At 36.5% G+C, this 15,829-nt stretch overlaps 1 protein-coding gene across 2 annotated transcripts in view; it reads left to right on the plus strand.

Moving 5' to 3' along the window:
- Nucleotides 1-15,829, plus strand: part of PIK3C2A (phosphatidylinositol-4-phosphate 3-kinase catalytic subunit type 2 alpha) — a 192,817-nt gene that overhangs the window by 136,175 nt on the left and 40,813 nt on the right. For both annotated transcript variants that reach the window (XM_053899926.1, XM_019456444.2), the window contains 7 exons: nucleotides 1,871-1,991; nucleotides 2,710-2,821; nucleotides 4,471-4,550; nucleotides 4,683-4,746; nucleotides 12,169-12,312; nucleotides 13,840-13,888; nucleotides 13,969-14,179. In XM_053899926.1, the coding sequence (XP_053755901.1) occupies nucleotides 1,871-1,991; nucleotides 2,710-2,821; nucleotides 4,471-4,550; nucleotides 4,683-4,746; nucleotides 12,169-12,312; nucleotides 13,840-13,888; nucleotides 13,969-14,179 (781 nt within the window). The remainder of the gene's footprint in view (nucleotides 1-1,870; nucleotides 1,992-2,709; nucleotides 2,822-4,470; nucleotides 4,551-4,682; nucleotides 4,747-12,168; nucleotides 12,313-13,839; nucleotides 13,889-13,968; nucleotides 14,180-15,829) is intronic.

Below are 15,829 nucleotides of genomic sequence, written 5' to 3' on the forward strand. Positions count from 1 at the left end.
TATTACTTCTATTACTGCATATTTCTCTGAAAAATGCTGAGTAACTTTGGTTAATTGGTGGCTGGTGGCCAAGGTCCCAAAGCATGAGATTGAAAGGCTAATTATAGTCCAGTTCTTTTTTTTTTTTTTCCATTTTATGGCAAGAAGAATACTTGTTTATAAAGAGCTGTCAGTGAAATTGAAATTCCAGTTATCTTGTTAAGCTCCTCTAAGGAGAAGATAATTCTCCTTTGGTTCTAACTCTCTCTTCCAGATTTGATGTGGATATCCTTTCTAGAAATGTATCCTAAAGTCTGTAGGAACTTTTCTGTCATAATTTACTGCTTCTCATGATGTATATTGCTTTAATGGAATTCCAATGGTAGAATAAGGTCCTATATTTCTGTAGCACTTTGACTTACAAATGATGCCATTTTTTTTCTATAATGGTTATGATTACGAATATGTCCAATATTTGGATACTTTTCTTTGTAGCTTTGTACTTTTCAAGCCCCTTTGAAAAAATAGAAATCTGAAACAAAAATGTTAGCCAACTATGATAATCATTCTTTTAGTTTCTAAAGGAAGAGTTATTCTTATAAAACATACTTTAAATTTTGGTTTGGGGAATTGTTTAAATCCATATGCTGTAAGAATTAATATGAAAATTGAAGGAAAAAAGGTCAGTAAGCCCCTTGATTGAATAATAAGCATTGATAGCAAATGTTTTAATTTGTATCACATTTTGACTTGATGTCTCAAGATATGATTACACTTTGAGAAAATGTCTGAAATGCCTGTAGTTTGGTTCTTTGTAAATGTGCACATTTATAATATACATCTCTGTTAAGAAACTTAACCATATTATAGTAGAGGTGTGTCCAACTAATAAATGTTACTGTACATTTGACTGTTCAGAAATGTAGATATTATTAGATATTTTATGGCTTTTTCTGCCAAGCTGTTGATTTTCGTGAAGTTTGAATTTAATAACTGTCTTCTAAATTGAACATAAGAGATCTAAGTATAGAAATAGGTTACTTTATTATTTTTTTTATGTTTATTTATTTAGGGAGAGCCGGGGAGGAAGGGGGGGGGGGGGCGGGGAGGAGAGAAACCCAAGCTGAAAGTACAGAGCTTGATGCGGGTCTTGATCTCATAAACTGTGAGATCATGACTAGCTGAAATCAAGAGTCAGACACATAACCAACTGAGCCACCCAGATGCCCAGAAATAGGTTACTTTAAAAGGTTACTTTAGTTTTTTAATGTGTTATAATCTTAGTAAATAGCTCTTGTCAAGAATGATAATTGAAGAATACTTCCTACTTGCTGTATTTTTATTTTACATTAGAAAATTTACCAGCAAATATCAAACATTTAAAATGGTGATTTTTTTTTTTTTCTTATGATTTGATTTAAATCATTGTTTGCTAGATACTGCTAAATGTCATCCTTTTTGGAGGAGTCTGTAATAGGGAGGTGGCTTTCTTAGTTTTAGATCTGCCCTAATCAAATACAGTAACCCCTAGCCCCATGTGGCTATTGAGCACTTGAAATATGGCTAATATAGAGTGAGATATGCTAGAAGTATAAAATACACGGTGAATTTCAAAGAACCAATTTGAAAAGAAATAAGATGTCTCAGTAATTTTTAAATACTGGTTTTATGTTGAAATGATATTTTGGATTTATTAGGTTAAATAAAACATGTTGGAATTAGCTTCACCTGTTTCTTTTTACTTTTTTCAACGTGGCTAGTAGAAAATTTTAAATTCTATATGTGACCTACATTATATTTCTATTGTATAGTGCTCTCTTAGATGATAAATACATTCTGAATGAGTGTATAGAGTTAAACGAGCAAAATGAAAATGATGCCTCTTTTACAGTGAGTTCTACTGTAGAAATCATTATAATGCAAGCCCTTTGCTGGGTACATGATGACTTGAATCAAGTAGATATTGGCAGCTACGTTCTGAAAGTTTGTGGTCAAGAGGAAGTGCTACAAAAGTAAGTTTATTTACTTAACTACTGAACAACATCTTTGGAAATTTCATTTTTAAGGGGTTAAAATTGAAAAATTTCAAGTTAAATTTGTAGTCCAAAAATATGTTGGGTCCTGCTGAATTGATTGGATCCATGAACTTATATTGAGATATACTTTGTTTTAAGATGTGTATGTATCTAAGACCGTGGAGGGATTTCAGAGACAATTAAGACATGGTATTGCCCTTAAACTTATAGTCTTAAATGGGGAAAAAAGCTAATTCATTGATAAGTGAATTTAATAGTTTTTTTTACTTTCTGGAAAGAGTCAATAGTCACGTATTTTTTCCTTATGTAGCATGGGCCATTACTTTTCACACAGTGGTCAGCTGTGACTTCCTTTTAGTTGCCTTGAAATAGTCATTGTATGAATCTTTTTCTGAACCAGGTAATTTAGCATATACAGTTTAGTTATTTTACAGATTTAATTACTTTCAGCTACTAAAAATGCCCTGTTCCTATTTCTCTTATTTTCTTTTTTACCTTCATCTTTCTTCTTTATTGTGACTCTGTCCATGTAGAATTATTCTTTTATTTAAATGCTCACACTTGGTTAAAAAACTATCTCTACATTTTACCATTCTCTTCAATTTCTGATGCAGATACAAGTTATATTTTACTCTCACCTCTGTAATTTCTAGTTTGAGAATAACATTGATGAATAATTAATCTATTTTAATAGTAATCATTGCCTTGGAAGTCATGAACATATTCAGAACTGCCGGAAATGGGACGCAGAGATTAAACTACAACTTTTGACCTTCAGTGCAATGTGCCAAAATCTGGCCCGAACAGTAAGTATGTACCTTATAACTGAATTGAATTTGGTTGACTCTGAGTAATTCTGCTAATTAGCCAATTTGCAATTTGTACATTCTCCAAGATTTCTGGGTTGGACTGGTGAATGGATTGGAATGATGAACTGATTTTATCCACAACAAGGGTTTTCAACAAATTGGGGTAGCTTTTCAATCATGGAGTCTTAGGTAGCCTACTACTCCAAGCTGGAGGCATATTTGAAAATCAAAGTGGAGGAAATAAAAGTTGACTTGTAATGATTTTACACAAGAATGAAAACATTAGGGTCAAAGGGAAATGAGGAAGGAGGAAAGATTTTGAATACTAAATGTGGTTTGAAGGAAGAAAAATACATTATTTTTCACCAAATGAAAACTGCTTCTCTTTTTAAAATGCAGTACTTTCTTTTGAAGTTAAGGCAAAAACATTTGATGAATTTTAATCTTTAAAGAGAATTACTCTTCATTTGGTAGAACTTTGGATAGAAAAATAGCAGTCATTTCTACTTTTTGTTTATTTTCTTAGGTTTTTCTCCTGTGTTTGATATTTTTCAACCAAGTGAAATGTTTCACAAAATTCAGTACATTATAGCAATCATTAGTAACTTCTCTTTTCAGTTTCTTAAGGAATAATATTCTTGAGAATATTTGCATAGTAAAGACTTATGGTAGAAGAGACCAGTACCTTATTTATTGGGGGTAAGTTGGGGGGAAATTTGATTATCATTAGAAAAAATAATGCAGAAATTCAGATGATCTCTTCCCCATCTGATCCTACCCCACCTTCATTTGGCTGTCAGATATCTTTAAAAGTGTTTTGTTTTGTTTTAAACCTCTCTATTCTTTCTGTGTAGAATAGAAGTAGTTTTTACTTTGGGAGCTGCCTATAGATCAAAAATTAGACTAAAAAGCATTTATGTTTTTTTATTTATAAAACAGATTTTTCAGAATATTGATGTACTTGTTTCCCTGATTGGTTATAAATAGTATTTAATTCTGAAAATATTTTAACCTGTTCTGAAAAATCACTGCAGTTTCAAGAATTTGTCATACACTTAACCATGTTTAATTTGGTAATAGAAAGCCCAAAGAGGAGCACCTGGGTGGCTCAGTAGGTTAAGTGTCTGCCTTCAGCTCAGGTCATGATCTCACGGTTTGTTAGTTTGAGCTCCACATTGGACTGTCTGCTGTCCACACAGAGCTCCCTTCATTCAGATCCTCTGACCCCCAATCTCTCTCTGTCCCTCTTCTGCTTGTACACTCTCTCTTTCTCTCTCAAAAATAAATGAATAGGGGCGCCTGGGTGGCTCAGTCGGTTAAGCGTCCGACTTCAGCTCAGGTCACGATCTCACGGTCCGTGAGTTCGAGCCCCGCGTCAGGCTCTGGGCTGATGGCTCAGAGCCTGGAGTCTGCTTCTGGTTCTGTGTCTCCCTCTCTCTCTGCCCCTCCCCCGTTCATGCTCTGTCTCTCTCTGTCTCAAAAATAAATAAACGTTAAAAAAAAAAAAAAAACATTCAAAAAAAAAAATAAATAAAATAAAATAAAATAAAAAATAAATGAATAAAAACTAAAAAAAAAAACAAAAAACAAACCCAAAGAACGGATTTTATTTTTTGGTAAACATATGTGTATATGTGTTTTTTTAGGCAGAAGATGATAAAACACCGGTGGATTTAAACAAACATCTGCATCAAATAGAAAAACCTTATAAGGAGATCATGACAAGGTGTGGCATCTAAAGCATTAATTCCAGGTTTTCAAACTTTGCTTTTGGATGTGAATACCATTATTTTGGTGAATAAAACAATCATTTCTGTATATAGTATCCTTCAGCCACAGTAACTGTTCTTTATTTCAGATACCCTGTTGACGAACTTTTAGATTCTTACCACCACCAAGTGGACCTGGCTCTGCAAACTGAAGTAAGTCTTAATACACCTTTTGGCATGATGACTTAAGGATTCTTGTCTCTGTTCTATCTTAAATATTAGTGTGGTATTGTATGAAATATTTTAGAAGGACGATTTAAACAATATTCTTGATGTTGATGTTTGATGACTTGTTTTCTGACCCAACTTGTTAACAGAAATTTTCAATATTGCTTGAGTCAGCACTTCACCTCACTTCAGCTTTATTACTAAGAGGAACCTTCAGTTCAATTTAAAAAAGAAGTGAATGTTTACTATATTCTAGATGCTGGAGTTACGAAAATGGATGACCTAGTCCCCACCTACCAGGAACTTAAAACTAGTGATGGATTTAAACAAAATTTCAGTGTAGCATAGAGGTATGCGTTGGATTCTTTGGGAGATCAGAGAAGGGCACTTCTTCCAACTTGAGACTTCCAAGGAAAGCCTCTAAGAAGGGAGGTTGCCTAGTTCAAGTCAACAGTATGGGTTAGCTAGAAGAAGATGGTTGGGAAGGACATGTGAATAAAAGCACATAGGTGTGATACATATGTGGAAGTAGAAGCACTTCTGTAACAGAGTAGAGTGTGAAGTGAAGGTTGGCAGATGATGTTGGAGATACCCGGACATAAGTTACCACCTTATCCATGTTAAGGAGTTTTACTCTATCCTCTAGCTTAGAGGTCCATATCCAGTCTACTTTCTGTTGTAAATAAATAATTTTGGAACACAGCCACACCCATTTGTTTATATATTTTCTATAACTGCATTTGTGTTCTAATCCTAGAAGTGAGTAGTTGAGACACATACTATATATCCTGCAAAGCCTAAACTATTTATTAATTGCTATTTTACAGAAAAGGTTTACTGACCCCTGCTCTAGCCCTTTTTAGCTGAGGGTAAGGGGTGGGATGGGTTGAGTGACTTGTTTCTGAGTCCTGAGCTGAAATTACTCTGGCTGTACTGTGGAAATTAGATTTACTTCTGGCAGGATTGGTTTTAGGGAGATTATTTAGGAAAGTTTTTTATAGTAGTCCAAGTGAAAGATAATGAGTGTGATGAAGGCAAAAGGAGGGAACTGATTAACAATACTTAGGAGATAAAATTGGTAAGATTTTGGTAGGTAATGAGGTGTAAGAAAAGAAATAGTGTAGGATGACTATTTCCAGATTTCCAGCTACTATTATATTCTTGTCAGCATATAAACATATTTATTCAGTAAATATTTGCAGAATATCTCCTCATCATGAGGCACTGTTGTAGGTGCTAAGGCTATGGTAGTGAACAAAAGAAACTGTAATCCCAAGTCTTAGTTTACACTCTAGTTGCATGAGATGACAATTAAACTAACAAAATATATGCTACATCAGGTGATAAGCACTACAGAGAAAAATAAATGAGGGTAATGTTGCAATTTCAACATTTGTATTCAGAAGAGACCTCATTAGGAAGGTAAATTTGAGTAAAGAACTGGAGGAGAGGAGGAAGCTATCTGGTTGTCTAGGGGAGGAGGAGTGTGCCTGATATATCTGTCTTTCTAGCTGGAATAGAGTGAGGGAGGGGGGCGAGAATGGAAACAAATCAATTAGGAAGATGTTTTGCTAGCCATAGATAGTGGGAAGGGGGAGGAAGGGGCGGGAGAGGAAGAAACTGTGAGAGGAGCAGATTTGGATGGAAGATGTACAACTTAATTTTGGGCTTTGTGATGACTGTTAGTCACCTTAATAGCAATGTTGAGTAGGCAGTTGGATATAAATCTGGATTTTAATGGAAGAGGCCCAGCCTGGAGGTAGTAAACATGGGAATCATAAGAATATAATTGGTATTTTGAAGCCATAAGGAGATCCCCAAGAAAATTACTGCAGGTACAGAAAATAAGAGTTTAAGGACAGCCCTGGGCATATCTTCCATCTTAAAACAAAAAGTCCACATCCCCCTGTAGCAACCACTCCACTTCTCTTTTCTTCTTGCAGCGAAACTCCTTAAAGTTAATCTATTTTTACTGCTTCCACTTCCTCTCTTTCCATTCTTTTATGAACCCACTCCAATCAGGCTTTCATTCTCAGCACTTCCCTGAAACTGCACCTAAGATCAGGACTTCATGATCATGGTTTCAGTAATAAGTTCTTGGTCTTTATTTTTCTCAGTGTTTCTATAGTGTTTAATAGAGGTGGCTGTTTCTTCCTCTTGAATACTCTCATGACCTCTTGGTGTATCATGTTTGTGGTTCTCTGACTTCCAGTGTCTTGCTCTGTTCTCTCACTTGTGGCTTTCTGCTTATGGTCTCTTTATTTTTCTGACCTCTAAACATCAGAATACCATAGGGCTCAGTTCTAGGATCTTTTCTTTTCCCTTGTGGTCACATTCCAGGTGATCTCGCTTAATCTCATGTCTTTAAATACGCTACATATACTGATGGCTGAAATTTATACATTCAGACTAACCTCTTCCCTGAACTCCAGATTCAAATATATTTTACCTGACATTTTTATATGAATGTCTAATTCATTAACATGTCAAATTTAAGATTCATGAAACTGAATTTTTTATATTACCCTTCATATCTATTTATGAGTCTTCCTCTATTTGGTAAATAACAACTCTATCCTTCTCTTTGCTAAGGGCCAAACCTTGACGTCGTATTTGATTTCTCAAGAAAAAGATCTTTTATATCCCACAATCTATCTAATTCTTGTCAGCTCTATTTTAAAAATACATTCAGAATGTGACCACTCTTTATCACTACCAAAGCTACAGTTCTAGTCAATTACAGTAGTTATGACACAGTTGACCCTTGAACAACATGGGGGTTAGGGGCTCTGACCTCCTGTGCAGTCGAAAATCTGTATATAACATCTGTCTATCTTTAAGTAAGCTCTAGGCCCAACATTGGGCTTGAACCCACAATCTTGAGATCAAGAGTCCTATCTTCTGCTGACTGAGCTAGCCAGGTACCCACTGTTTATAACTTCTGACTCCCCCAAAATTTAACTGCTGATAGCCTACCCTTGGCTGGAAGCCTTGCTGATAACATACATAGTTTATTAATACATATTTTGTATGTTGTTTTTATTGTATGTATACTTTTATTGTATGTATACTTTATTCTTGTACTAAAGTGAGCTAGCAAAAAAGAAATGTTAAAGAGCGCCTGGGTGGCTTAGTCAGTCGGGCGTCCCGACTTCAGCCCATGCCATGATCTCACGGTTCAGGAGTTCAAGCCCGCATCGGGCTCTGTGCTGACAGCTCAGAGCCTGGAGCCTGCTTTGGATTCTTTGTCTCCCTCTTTCTCTGCCCTTCCTTTGCTCATGCTCTGTCTCTCTCAAAAATAAACATTAAAAAAAAAATTTTTTTTTTTAAATAAAAGTTAAAATCATAAGGAGGAGAAAATACATTTATAGCACTTGTGCTGTGAAAAATTCACGTATAAATGGACCCAAGCAGTTCAATCCTGTGTTGTTCTCAGGTAAACTGTAGTTCCTTACAGCTCTCTCAGCTTCTACCCTTGTCCTTCTACAGTCTTTCTTCCACAGGGAATCAAAATGATATTTTAAAAATAAGTCACTAAGTGCAATATGGCATCCTGGATTGTATCCTGGAAGAGGAAATGAATATTAATGGAAAAACTGGTTCAGTCTGACTAAAGTACAGTTCAGTTAATAGTAATGTACCAGTGTTAATGTCTTAGTTTTGTCAAATATAACATGGTTACGTTACTTAACCCAGTTTCCTTTAATGTTCTTAAAGGGACTTTCTAACTATCTTAGAGGAACTATCTGTACTGTTTTTGCAACTTTTCTGTAAATATAAAATTATTACAAAACAAAAAGGTTTTTTAAGAAAAATAATAAGCACAGATAGCATATGTAAAAGAGAAAAAGACAAAAGATGGCTCTTTGAAAAGATTAATAAAATTCATAAACTCTTAAAAGATGCTAAATTATGTTATCCCCTTTTTCAAAATCCTCTTTGCCATCTCAGTAAAATTCAGATCCCTAATTGTGTCTTCAGGGCCCTATGTATTCTGACCCCACTACCTCTCTGATCTGGCTTCCTAACACTTTCCTTCTTTGTTCTGGTGGATCTATAGGTATGCTCCCCAGCTGGGATCCTTGTGCTTTTTTGTTCTCTTTACTTTTAATGCTCTTCCCCCAGATATTTGCATGGCTTAACCTTCAATTCGTTAAGGTCTGTATTCTAATGAATGTCTTATCGCAGATGTCTTTAGGACCATCTTACGCAAAATAATGACTAAAAAAAATAGTGACTGTCATATATTCCCCATAGTTTTTTTACAGCTTTATTGTATAATTTATATACCATAAAGTATACCCATTGAATATATATAATTCAAGGATTCCTTTTAATAAATGCATGGAGTTGTATAATTATCCCCACAATCCAGTTCTTTGGACCATTTTCGTCACTACCAAAGGTTTCCATATACTACTTTTCAGTCATTCCTCATTCCCAGCCCAACCCCTGAATAACACCTGATCTAGTACCTGTCTCGGTAGATTTCCCCTTAATGGAAATTTCATGTAAATGGAATCATACCCTATGTAATACCTGATTTTTTTTTTCCCACATACCATACCGTTTTTAAGCTCTATCCATGTTGTAGTATATAAGTTGTAATTCGAATCCATAGTTCCTTTTTTTATTGCTGAATACTTACATTGTATGGATATATCATATTTTGTTTATCTGGTCACCAAATAATGGACATTTTGGACAGTTTGCAGTTTTTAGTTGTTATGAATAATGCTGCTGTGAACCCCCCCCCCCCCCATATAAGTCTTTGTGTGGATATATGTTTTAATTTAGGTTTTAGGAAAAATCAGGAAGTTGCGGAAGTTTTGATTTCTCCTGGCTTTAATTTTCTAGAGATAAGGTGTTAATTTATTTTACTAAAATGAAGTTACAGGAGCAGTAAAGAAAAATGAGAAAGAGAACTGACCAAGAACAAGTAAAAGGAATGTTAAGTGGTGTGCAGTTTCCTGCTGAAATTGGGGATGTTGAATTTTCTTTGAAAATGCTCAGCTGCCTGGTAGAAGAAGCAGAGAAGAGAAGGCTCTGACCTCAAAGAATGAGTTTAGTTGAAATGAATGTGTGGGGACTGGAGGCAAAGGAGATTGTGATCAGACTATAATATTGTGGTTAAAATTCTCATAGGGTACAGTTTTGGGGTTGAAGATGCTGTGAATTTTCCACGTGGACATTTATGTAACTGAGGCTTATTATAGGATATAGAGTAGAAAGTCAGGTGAATATCTAGAGCAAAAATATGGCATGCAGTGGAGGAAATGACCACATGTCCAATTACAAGGCAGATCAGGCCATCAGGGGTCAAGTCAGGGGACAGAAAATACAGTAGTAATTTGAACAGGAAAATTTAAAGAATTGTTAATTAGTAAAAGGTGGTTAATTACTACAAAGGGCAAAAGAGGATTCTAAGGCAGGATTTGGCATTTTATGGCTTGCATACAAAATCTGGCCTATTTCCAATTTTTGTAAATGAAGTTTTATTGGAACACAGCCATACTCATTTATGTATTTACCTGTATCTCTTTTCATGCCATAATAGCAGAGTTGAATTGTGACAGAGACTGTGTGGCTCACAAAGCCTAAAACATTTTATTCTCTGGCCTTTTTAAAAAGCTTGCCAACCATGCTATAAGGGGTCCAGAAATAGGATATAAAAACGCAGCTATCACCTCTAGGTTGAGGAACAATGGATAGTGAAGGAATTGTAGGACTTATGGTAGAACCCTCCCCACCCCCCGCCCAGGCTGAATTCCAGCCTCTTCTAAAAGGGTTTGGCTATCACAGGAGCACAGAGGATGCCTATAGCAAAGAGACTTGCTACAGTTGTCAGATTGGGAGACCATGGCCTGAGGGTATAGCTGGAACTGGTCTTTGAGGACCACTGGGATCCTGTGCTGAAGTTTAAAAAAAAAAAAAAAAAGAGGAGGCCTGGAACCCTGATGAGAAGTGTCTTCATGCTGCTATTGCCTGAGTGTCCCTTAGGTGCCCTCTGTTGACCAAACCTAACATTTTGTTGGCTGGCAAAGGAAAAATATAGGTCTAGTTCCAGTATCACAAAGTAGAGCAAAGAAGGGGATTGATTTGGAACTAATTGACAATAAATTGTTAACTGGCACATAAAAAATGATGGAGAATAGTATAGGAGAATGACCTGAGCCTCAACACTGGAAAGGTTTTTGCATGAAGGTGTAGGAGTAAAAGTAAGCAGAAATATAAGTAAGCAAAAATGGGGAGCTAGAAAACAGATTGTTGGGTCCTGAGGACTGCAGGGTAATTGGATGTTTGAGCAAATGAGGTGGTTTCATTGAAGCATAAAGGTTCAGGGAACATTCAGTTTCTGGTTGCCAACCCTCAAAGGTGGAAAAATTTAAATTGTTAAGGGATGGTACAGTACTAAATTTCAGCCCATTTTAACAGTACTTGGCATGTAAGTTTGGCATACATGTTTGATGAATTCTTTATGTAAGAGTGTTTCTTAATGAGATAAGAAACATTATTTTAAAATGATGGAGGAATGGAGAGAGATTTTTAAATCATTCTCATCAGGTAAATGATTTTATAATATATTTGTACATGCATACTTTTGAATTGTGGTGAAATCAAGTATGATTAAATACTACAGAGGGATTGTCCTCAAGAAAGTTTTTTCATCCAATAAAACTTAAAAAGTAATGGTTGTATAGATGCAAATCCTGCTTAAAAGTTGACTCATGTCTACTAACTGCTGCCTAATGTTATTAATATGCAGCCAATCTCTGAAGAACTTGGTTTTTGATACCAAATTTTTTGGCAGGAGGGAGAGAAGGATTGGTGTTTTTAAAAATTTTTTTTTTTCAACGTTTTTTATTTATTTTTGGGACAGAGAGAGACAGAGCATGAACGGGGGAGGGGCAGAGAGAGAGGGAGACACAGAATCGGAAACAGGCTCCAGGCTCCGAGCCATCAGCCCGGAGCCTGACGCGGGGCTCGAACTCACGGACCGCGAGATCGTGACCTGGCTGAAGTCGGACGCTTAACCGACTGCGCCACCCAGGCGCCCCAGGATTGGTGTTTTTAATGTGGAACTTACTCCCAAGTAAGAATAAAAAATAACTCCAGTTTTTTTAATGACTTAGTAATTTGTTAATGATTTATTAGTTATTCTAAGTATGAAATTAATGGCATTTGCATCTGAATAATTGTGTCAGGCAAAATGAAAATCAGACCCAAGTTTTCTTATTCAAAATAAAATAGGTCAATGAAAAGGTATTTTGTTTGTTTTTCATCACAAAAGAGTAAAGGATATCTGTTTATTAAGCACATCTAAAATGTCTGGTTTCTGACTTCATCTCTGAAACTGATCCTTTAAATTCCACATACTTATGTTTATTTTACTTTTTATTTTTAAAGAACCAGCACCGAGCAGTAGATCAAGTAATTAAAGCTGTAAGAAAAATCTGTAGTGCTTTAGATGGTGTAGAGACTCTTGCCATTACAGAATCAGTAAAGAAGCTAAAGAGAGCAGTCAATCTTCCAAGGAGTAAAAGTGCTGATGTGAGTATTTTTTTAGTATATTAGCATTTTGTTACATGTAAGTATGTACTTAAGTGAGTATCACTTAAACTGGGAGATTTTTGCTTCTGTTAGACAAAATGTTATTGTTTTAACCTTGGCTTTTACTTTTGAGTAGATTTGGTCACTTAGTAAAGTTGGGAATTCCTAAGAGGAGATCGGCTCCCTCAGAAGAGCTTTGTCAGCATTAATATTGAATACATAGATGCCAAACTGTGAAACTTTTACGTGTAGAGGAGGAACTGTGGCATAAATGAGTTGGTTGGAAGTTTCAAGATAGATACTGAGCTCCAGAACCTGGGTGGTAATGGTTAGTATTTGTCCTTCTGGATGGAGATGTCCATGATTGTCCATGGGGTAAGGTCTGCATTGGGCCATATCTCTTTCCTGTTGAAAATTCCCAGAAGCCTCACTAAGAGTGACTTAATGCCTCAGAAGCAACCAGGTTAGGAGCCCTTTCTTGATAGCATACTGTGAAAGCTCTTCCTATGGTATTTTCATGAGGATTTAATTAACTCTGTTCATAGGGTTGTTCATAGCTCTGATGGTAGGATTAGAGAAGGTGGATCACAAGACACAATAGATTAAAAAAAAAATTTTTTTTAATGTTTATTTTTGACAGAGAGAGAGAGACAGAGCATGAGTGGGGGAGGGGCAGAGAGAGAGGGGGAGACACAGAATCCGAAGCAGGCTCCAGGCTCTAAGCTGTCAGCACAGAGCCTGACGCGGGGCTTGAACTCACAGACCACGAGATCATGACCTGAGCCAGGGTCAGACGCTCAACTGACTTAGCCACCCAGGCACCCCAAGACACAATAAATTTAAAGGAAGGAAACGTTATATTGATGGTATGCCCCTCAACTGGTATCTAAGAGATACTCTAGGCTCATAGAGAGCTTATATATATGATATGTAGAAATTTGGGTTTCTTTTACCTTTCTTTCTTATTATGTGCTTGTTTAAAAAAAAAAATATATATATATGAAATAACTTGGAAATGATCCACTATACCATGGTCCTAATGTTATCTGAGGTTTCTATTCATCATAGTCATTTGCTGGATAAGGGAGCGGGGAGTAGGAGGAGAGCTCAATTTAAATAATTGTAAGAGCTTTTTTGAGACCATAAATGGTAATAAATAGAGTTGTAGTTTCTTTAGGGATATTCTTATCATACTAATAGTAAAGCAACTAATAGAATATAAAGTATCATTAGTGTATCGCTTTTGGGTTTCAAATCTTAATTACTAAACTGGTTTAATGAGGCAGATTTTGTTGAGTTTCTATATTTTGCACTAATTTTCAGTTATTCTGATTTTCTTGATAGTAATCATTTCGTTATTTGGTTTGGGGTTTCACTTTCTTTTTACATTTTTGTTTTGTTTTATTCTGCAGAAACTTTTGGGAGGTTTCCTGATCAAGCATTTAATTAAATGTATTGAAATTAAAGGTAAACATTCTATATTATATCATGGGCAATTTTCCAACTAATTTGTATGTATGTATGCAGGTGACTTCACTGTCTGGAGAAGGAGACCCTAGTAAGAGTTCATCTAGGGGTATGTCTTTAAGTTCTTTAAATTTTAGCAATAATTTTTGCTTCTTTGGGGAATTATATTAACAATTTCTTTAAATCTAGGATCACTGAATCCTGAAAATCCTGTTCAAGTAAGCATGGACCAGTTAACTGCAGCAATTTATGATCTTCTCAGACTCCATGCAAATTCTGGTAGGAGTCCTGCAGACTGTGCCCAAAGTAATAGGAACGTTAAGGAAGCATGGACAACAACAGAACAGCTCCAGTTTACAATTTTTGCTGCTCATGGAATTTCAAGTAATTGGGTATCAAAGTAAGTAACTGTTTAAAACAAAATATATACAGCTTAACCCAGAAACTGTTCTAATCTTGTAAAATGTCAGCATCCCCTGTTCTGTTGATACTTAAATTGATGATACAAGAATTACCACATACCTTTGTGGTTTTCATAAAAATTACAGAGAAGGGGTGCCTGGGTGGCTCAGTTGGTTAAGCATCGGATTCTTGATTTTAGCTCAGGTCATGATCTCAAGATTCGTGGGATCAAGCCCTGCATAGGGCTGTGCACTGACAGGGTGCAGCCTGCTTGGGATTCTCTTTCTCTCTCTCTACCCCTCCCTACTCACTCTCTCTTACACTCTTTCTCTCTCTCAAAATAAACAAACATTAAAAAAAAAAAAATTACAGAGCTATTTGAAACTGTTTCGGTAAAAAATATCCCTCCTACTACATCAAAGAAGGCAGGAAAATAGATGTTTAAACTTACAAAGGTAAATGCTAATTAACAAATGAGTCCATTTATGACTGCTGTTTTTCAGCCTTTCCTTTAGAATCAGGGTTATTTGAAATAGTGTGATGATACTAGGCTTTAGTGTACTTTTTTCTCTTTAGTAGTTTACTGTTTACTGATTGCTAGGCTTTGGAGTCTACAAGGGCATATTTCTTCTATTGAAATTTTTTAAAACGTTTGTTGATTTATTTTGAGAGAGAGAGAGAGAGAAAGTGAATCCTAGGCAGGCTCTGTGTTGTCAACACAGAGCTGGACGCAGGGCTTGAACTCAGACTATGAGATCATAACCTGTCCTGAAATTGAGAGTCAGATGCTTAACCAACTGAGCCACCTAGGTGCCCCTCTATTGAATTTTATTTTAATTTTTAATTTTTTAACATTCTGTTTATTTATTTATTTACTTAAAAATTTTCATGTTTATTTTTAAAAATTTTTTTTTTTCAACGTTTTTTATTTATTTTTGGGACAGAGAGAGACAGAGCATGAACGGGGGAGGGGCAGAGAGAGAGGGAGACACAGAATCGGAAACAGGCTCCAGGCTCGGAGCCATCAACCCAGAGCCTGACGCGGGGCTCGAACTCACGGACCGCGAGATCGTGACCTGGCTGAAGTCGGACGCTTAACCGACTGCGCCACCCAGGCGCCCCAAAAATTTTCATGTTTATTTTTGAGAGAGATAGAGCACGAGTGGGGGAAGAGCAGAAAGAGAGGGAGACACAGAATCCGAAGCAGGCTCCAGGCTCTGAGCTGTCAGCACAGAGCCTGATGCAGGGCTCGAACTCACGAACTGCAAGATCATGACCTGAGCTGAAGTCGGCCGCCCAACCAACTGAGCCACCCAGGCACCCCAACATTCTATTTATTTTTGAGAGAGACAGAGCACGGGTAGGGGAGGGGCAGAGATAGAGGGAGACACAGAGATAGAGATAGAGCTGTTAGCACTATTTGTTTTGAGAGAGAGAGAGAGAGCATGCGCACTTGCATGAGCAGGGGAGGGGCAGAGAGAGAGAGAGAGAGAGAGAGAGAGAGAGAGAGAGAGAGAGAGAGAGAATATCCCAAACAGGCTCCACACTGTCAGCACAAAGCCCAATGTGGGGCTTGATCTCACAAACCATGAGATCATGACCTGAGCCGAGATCAAGAGTTCGACATTTAACCGACTGACCACCCAGG

Source organism: Panthera pardus, unplaced genomic scaffold (genome assembly GCF_024362965.1).
Source record: "Panthera pardus isolate Hobbes unplaced genomic scaffold, ASM2436296v1 HiC_scaffold_12, whole genome shotgun sequence".
Taxonomy (NCBI): Eukaryota; Metazoa; Chordata; class Mammalia; order Carnivora; family Felidae; genus Panthera; species Panthera pardus.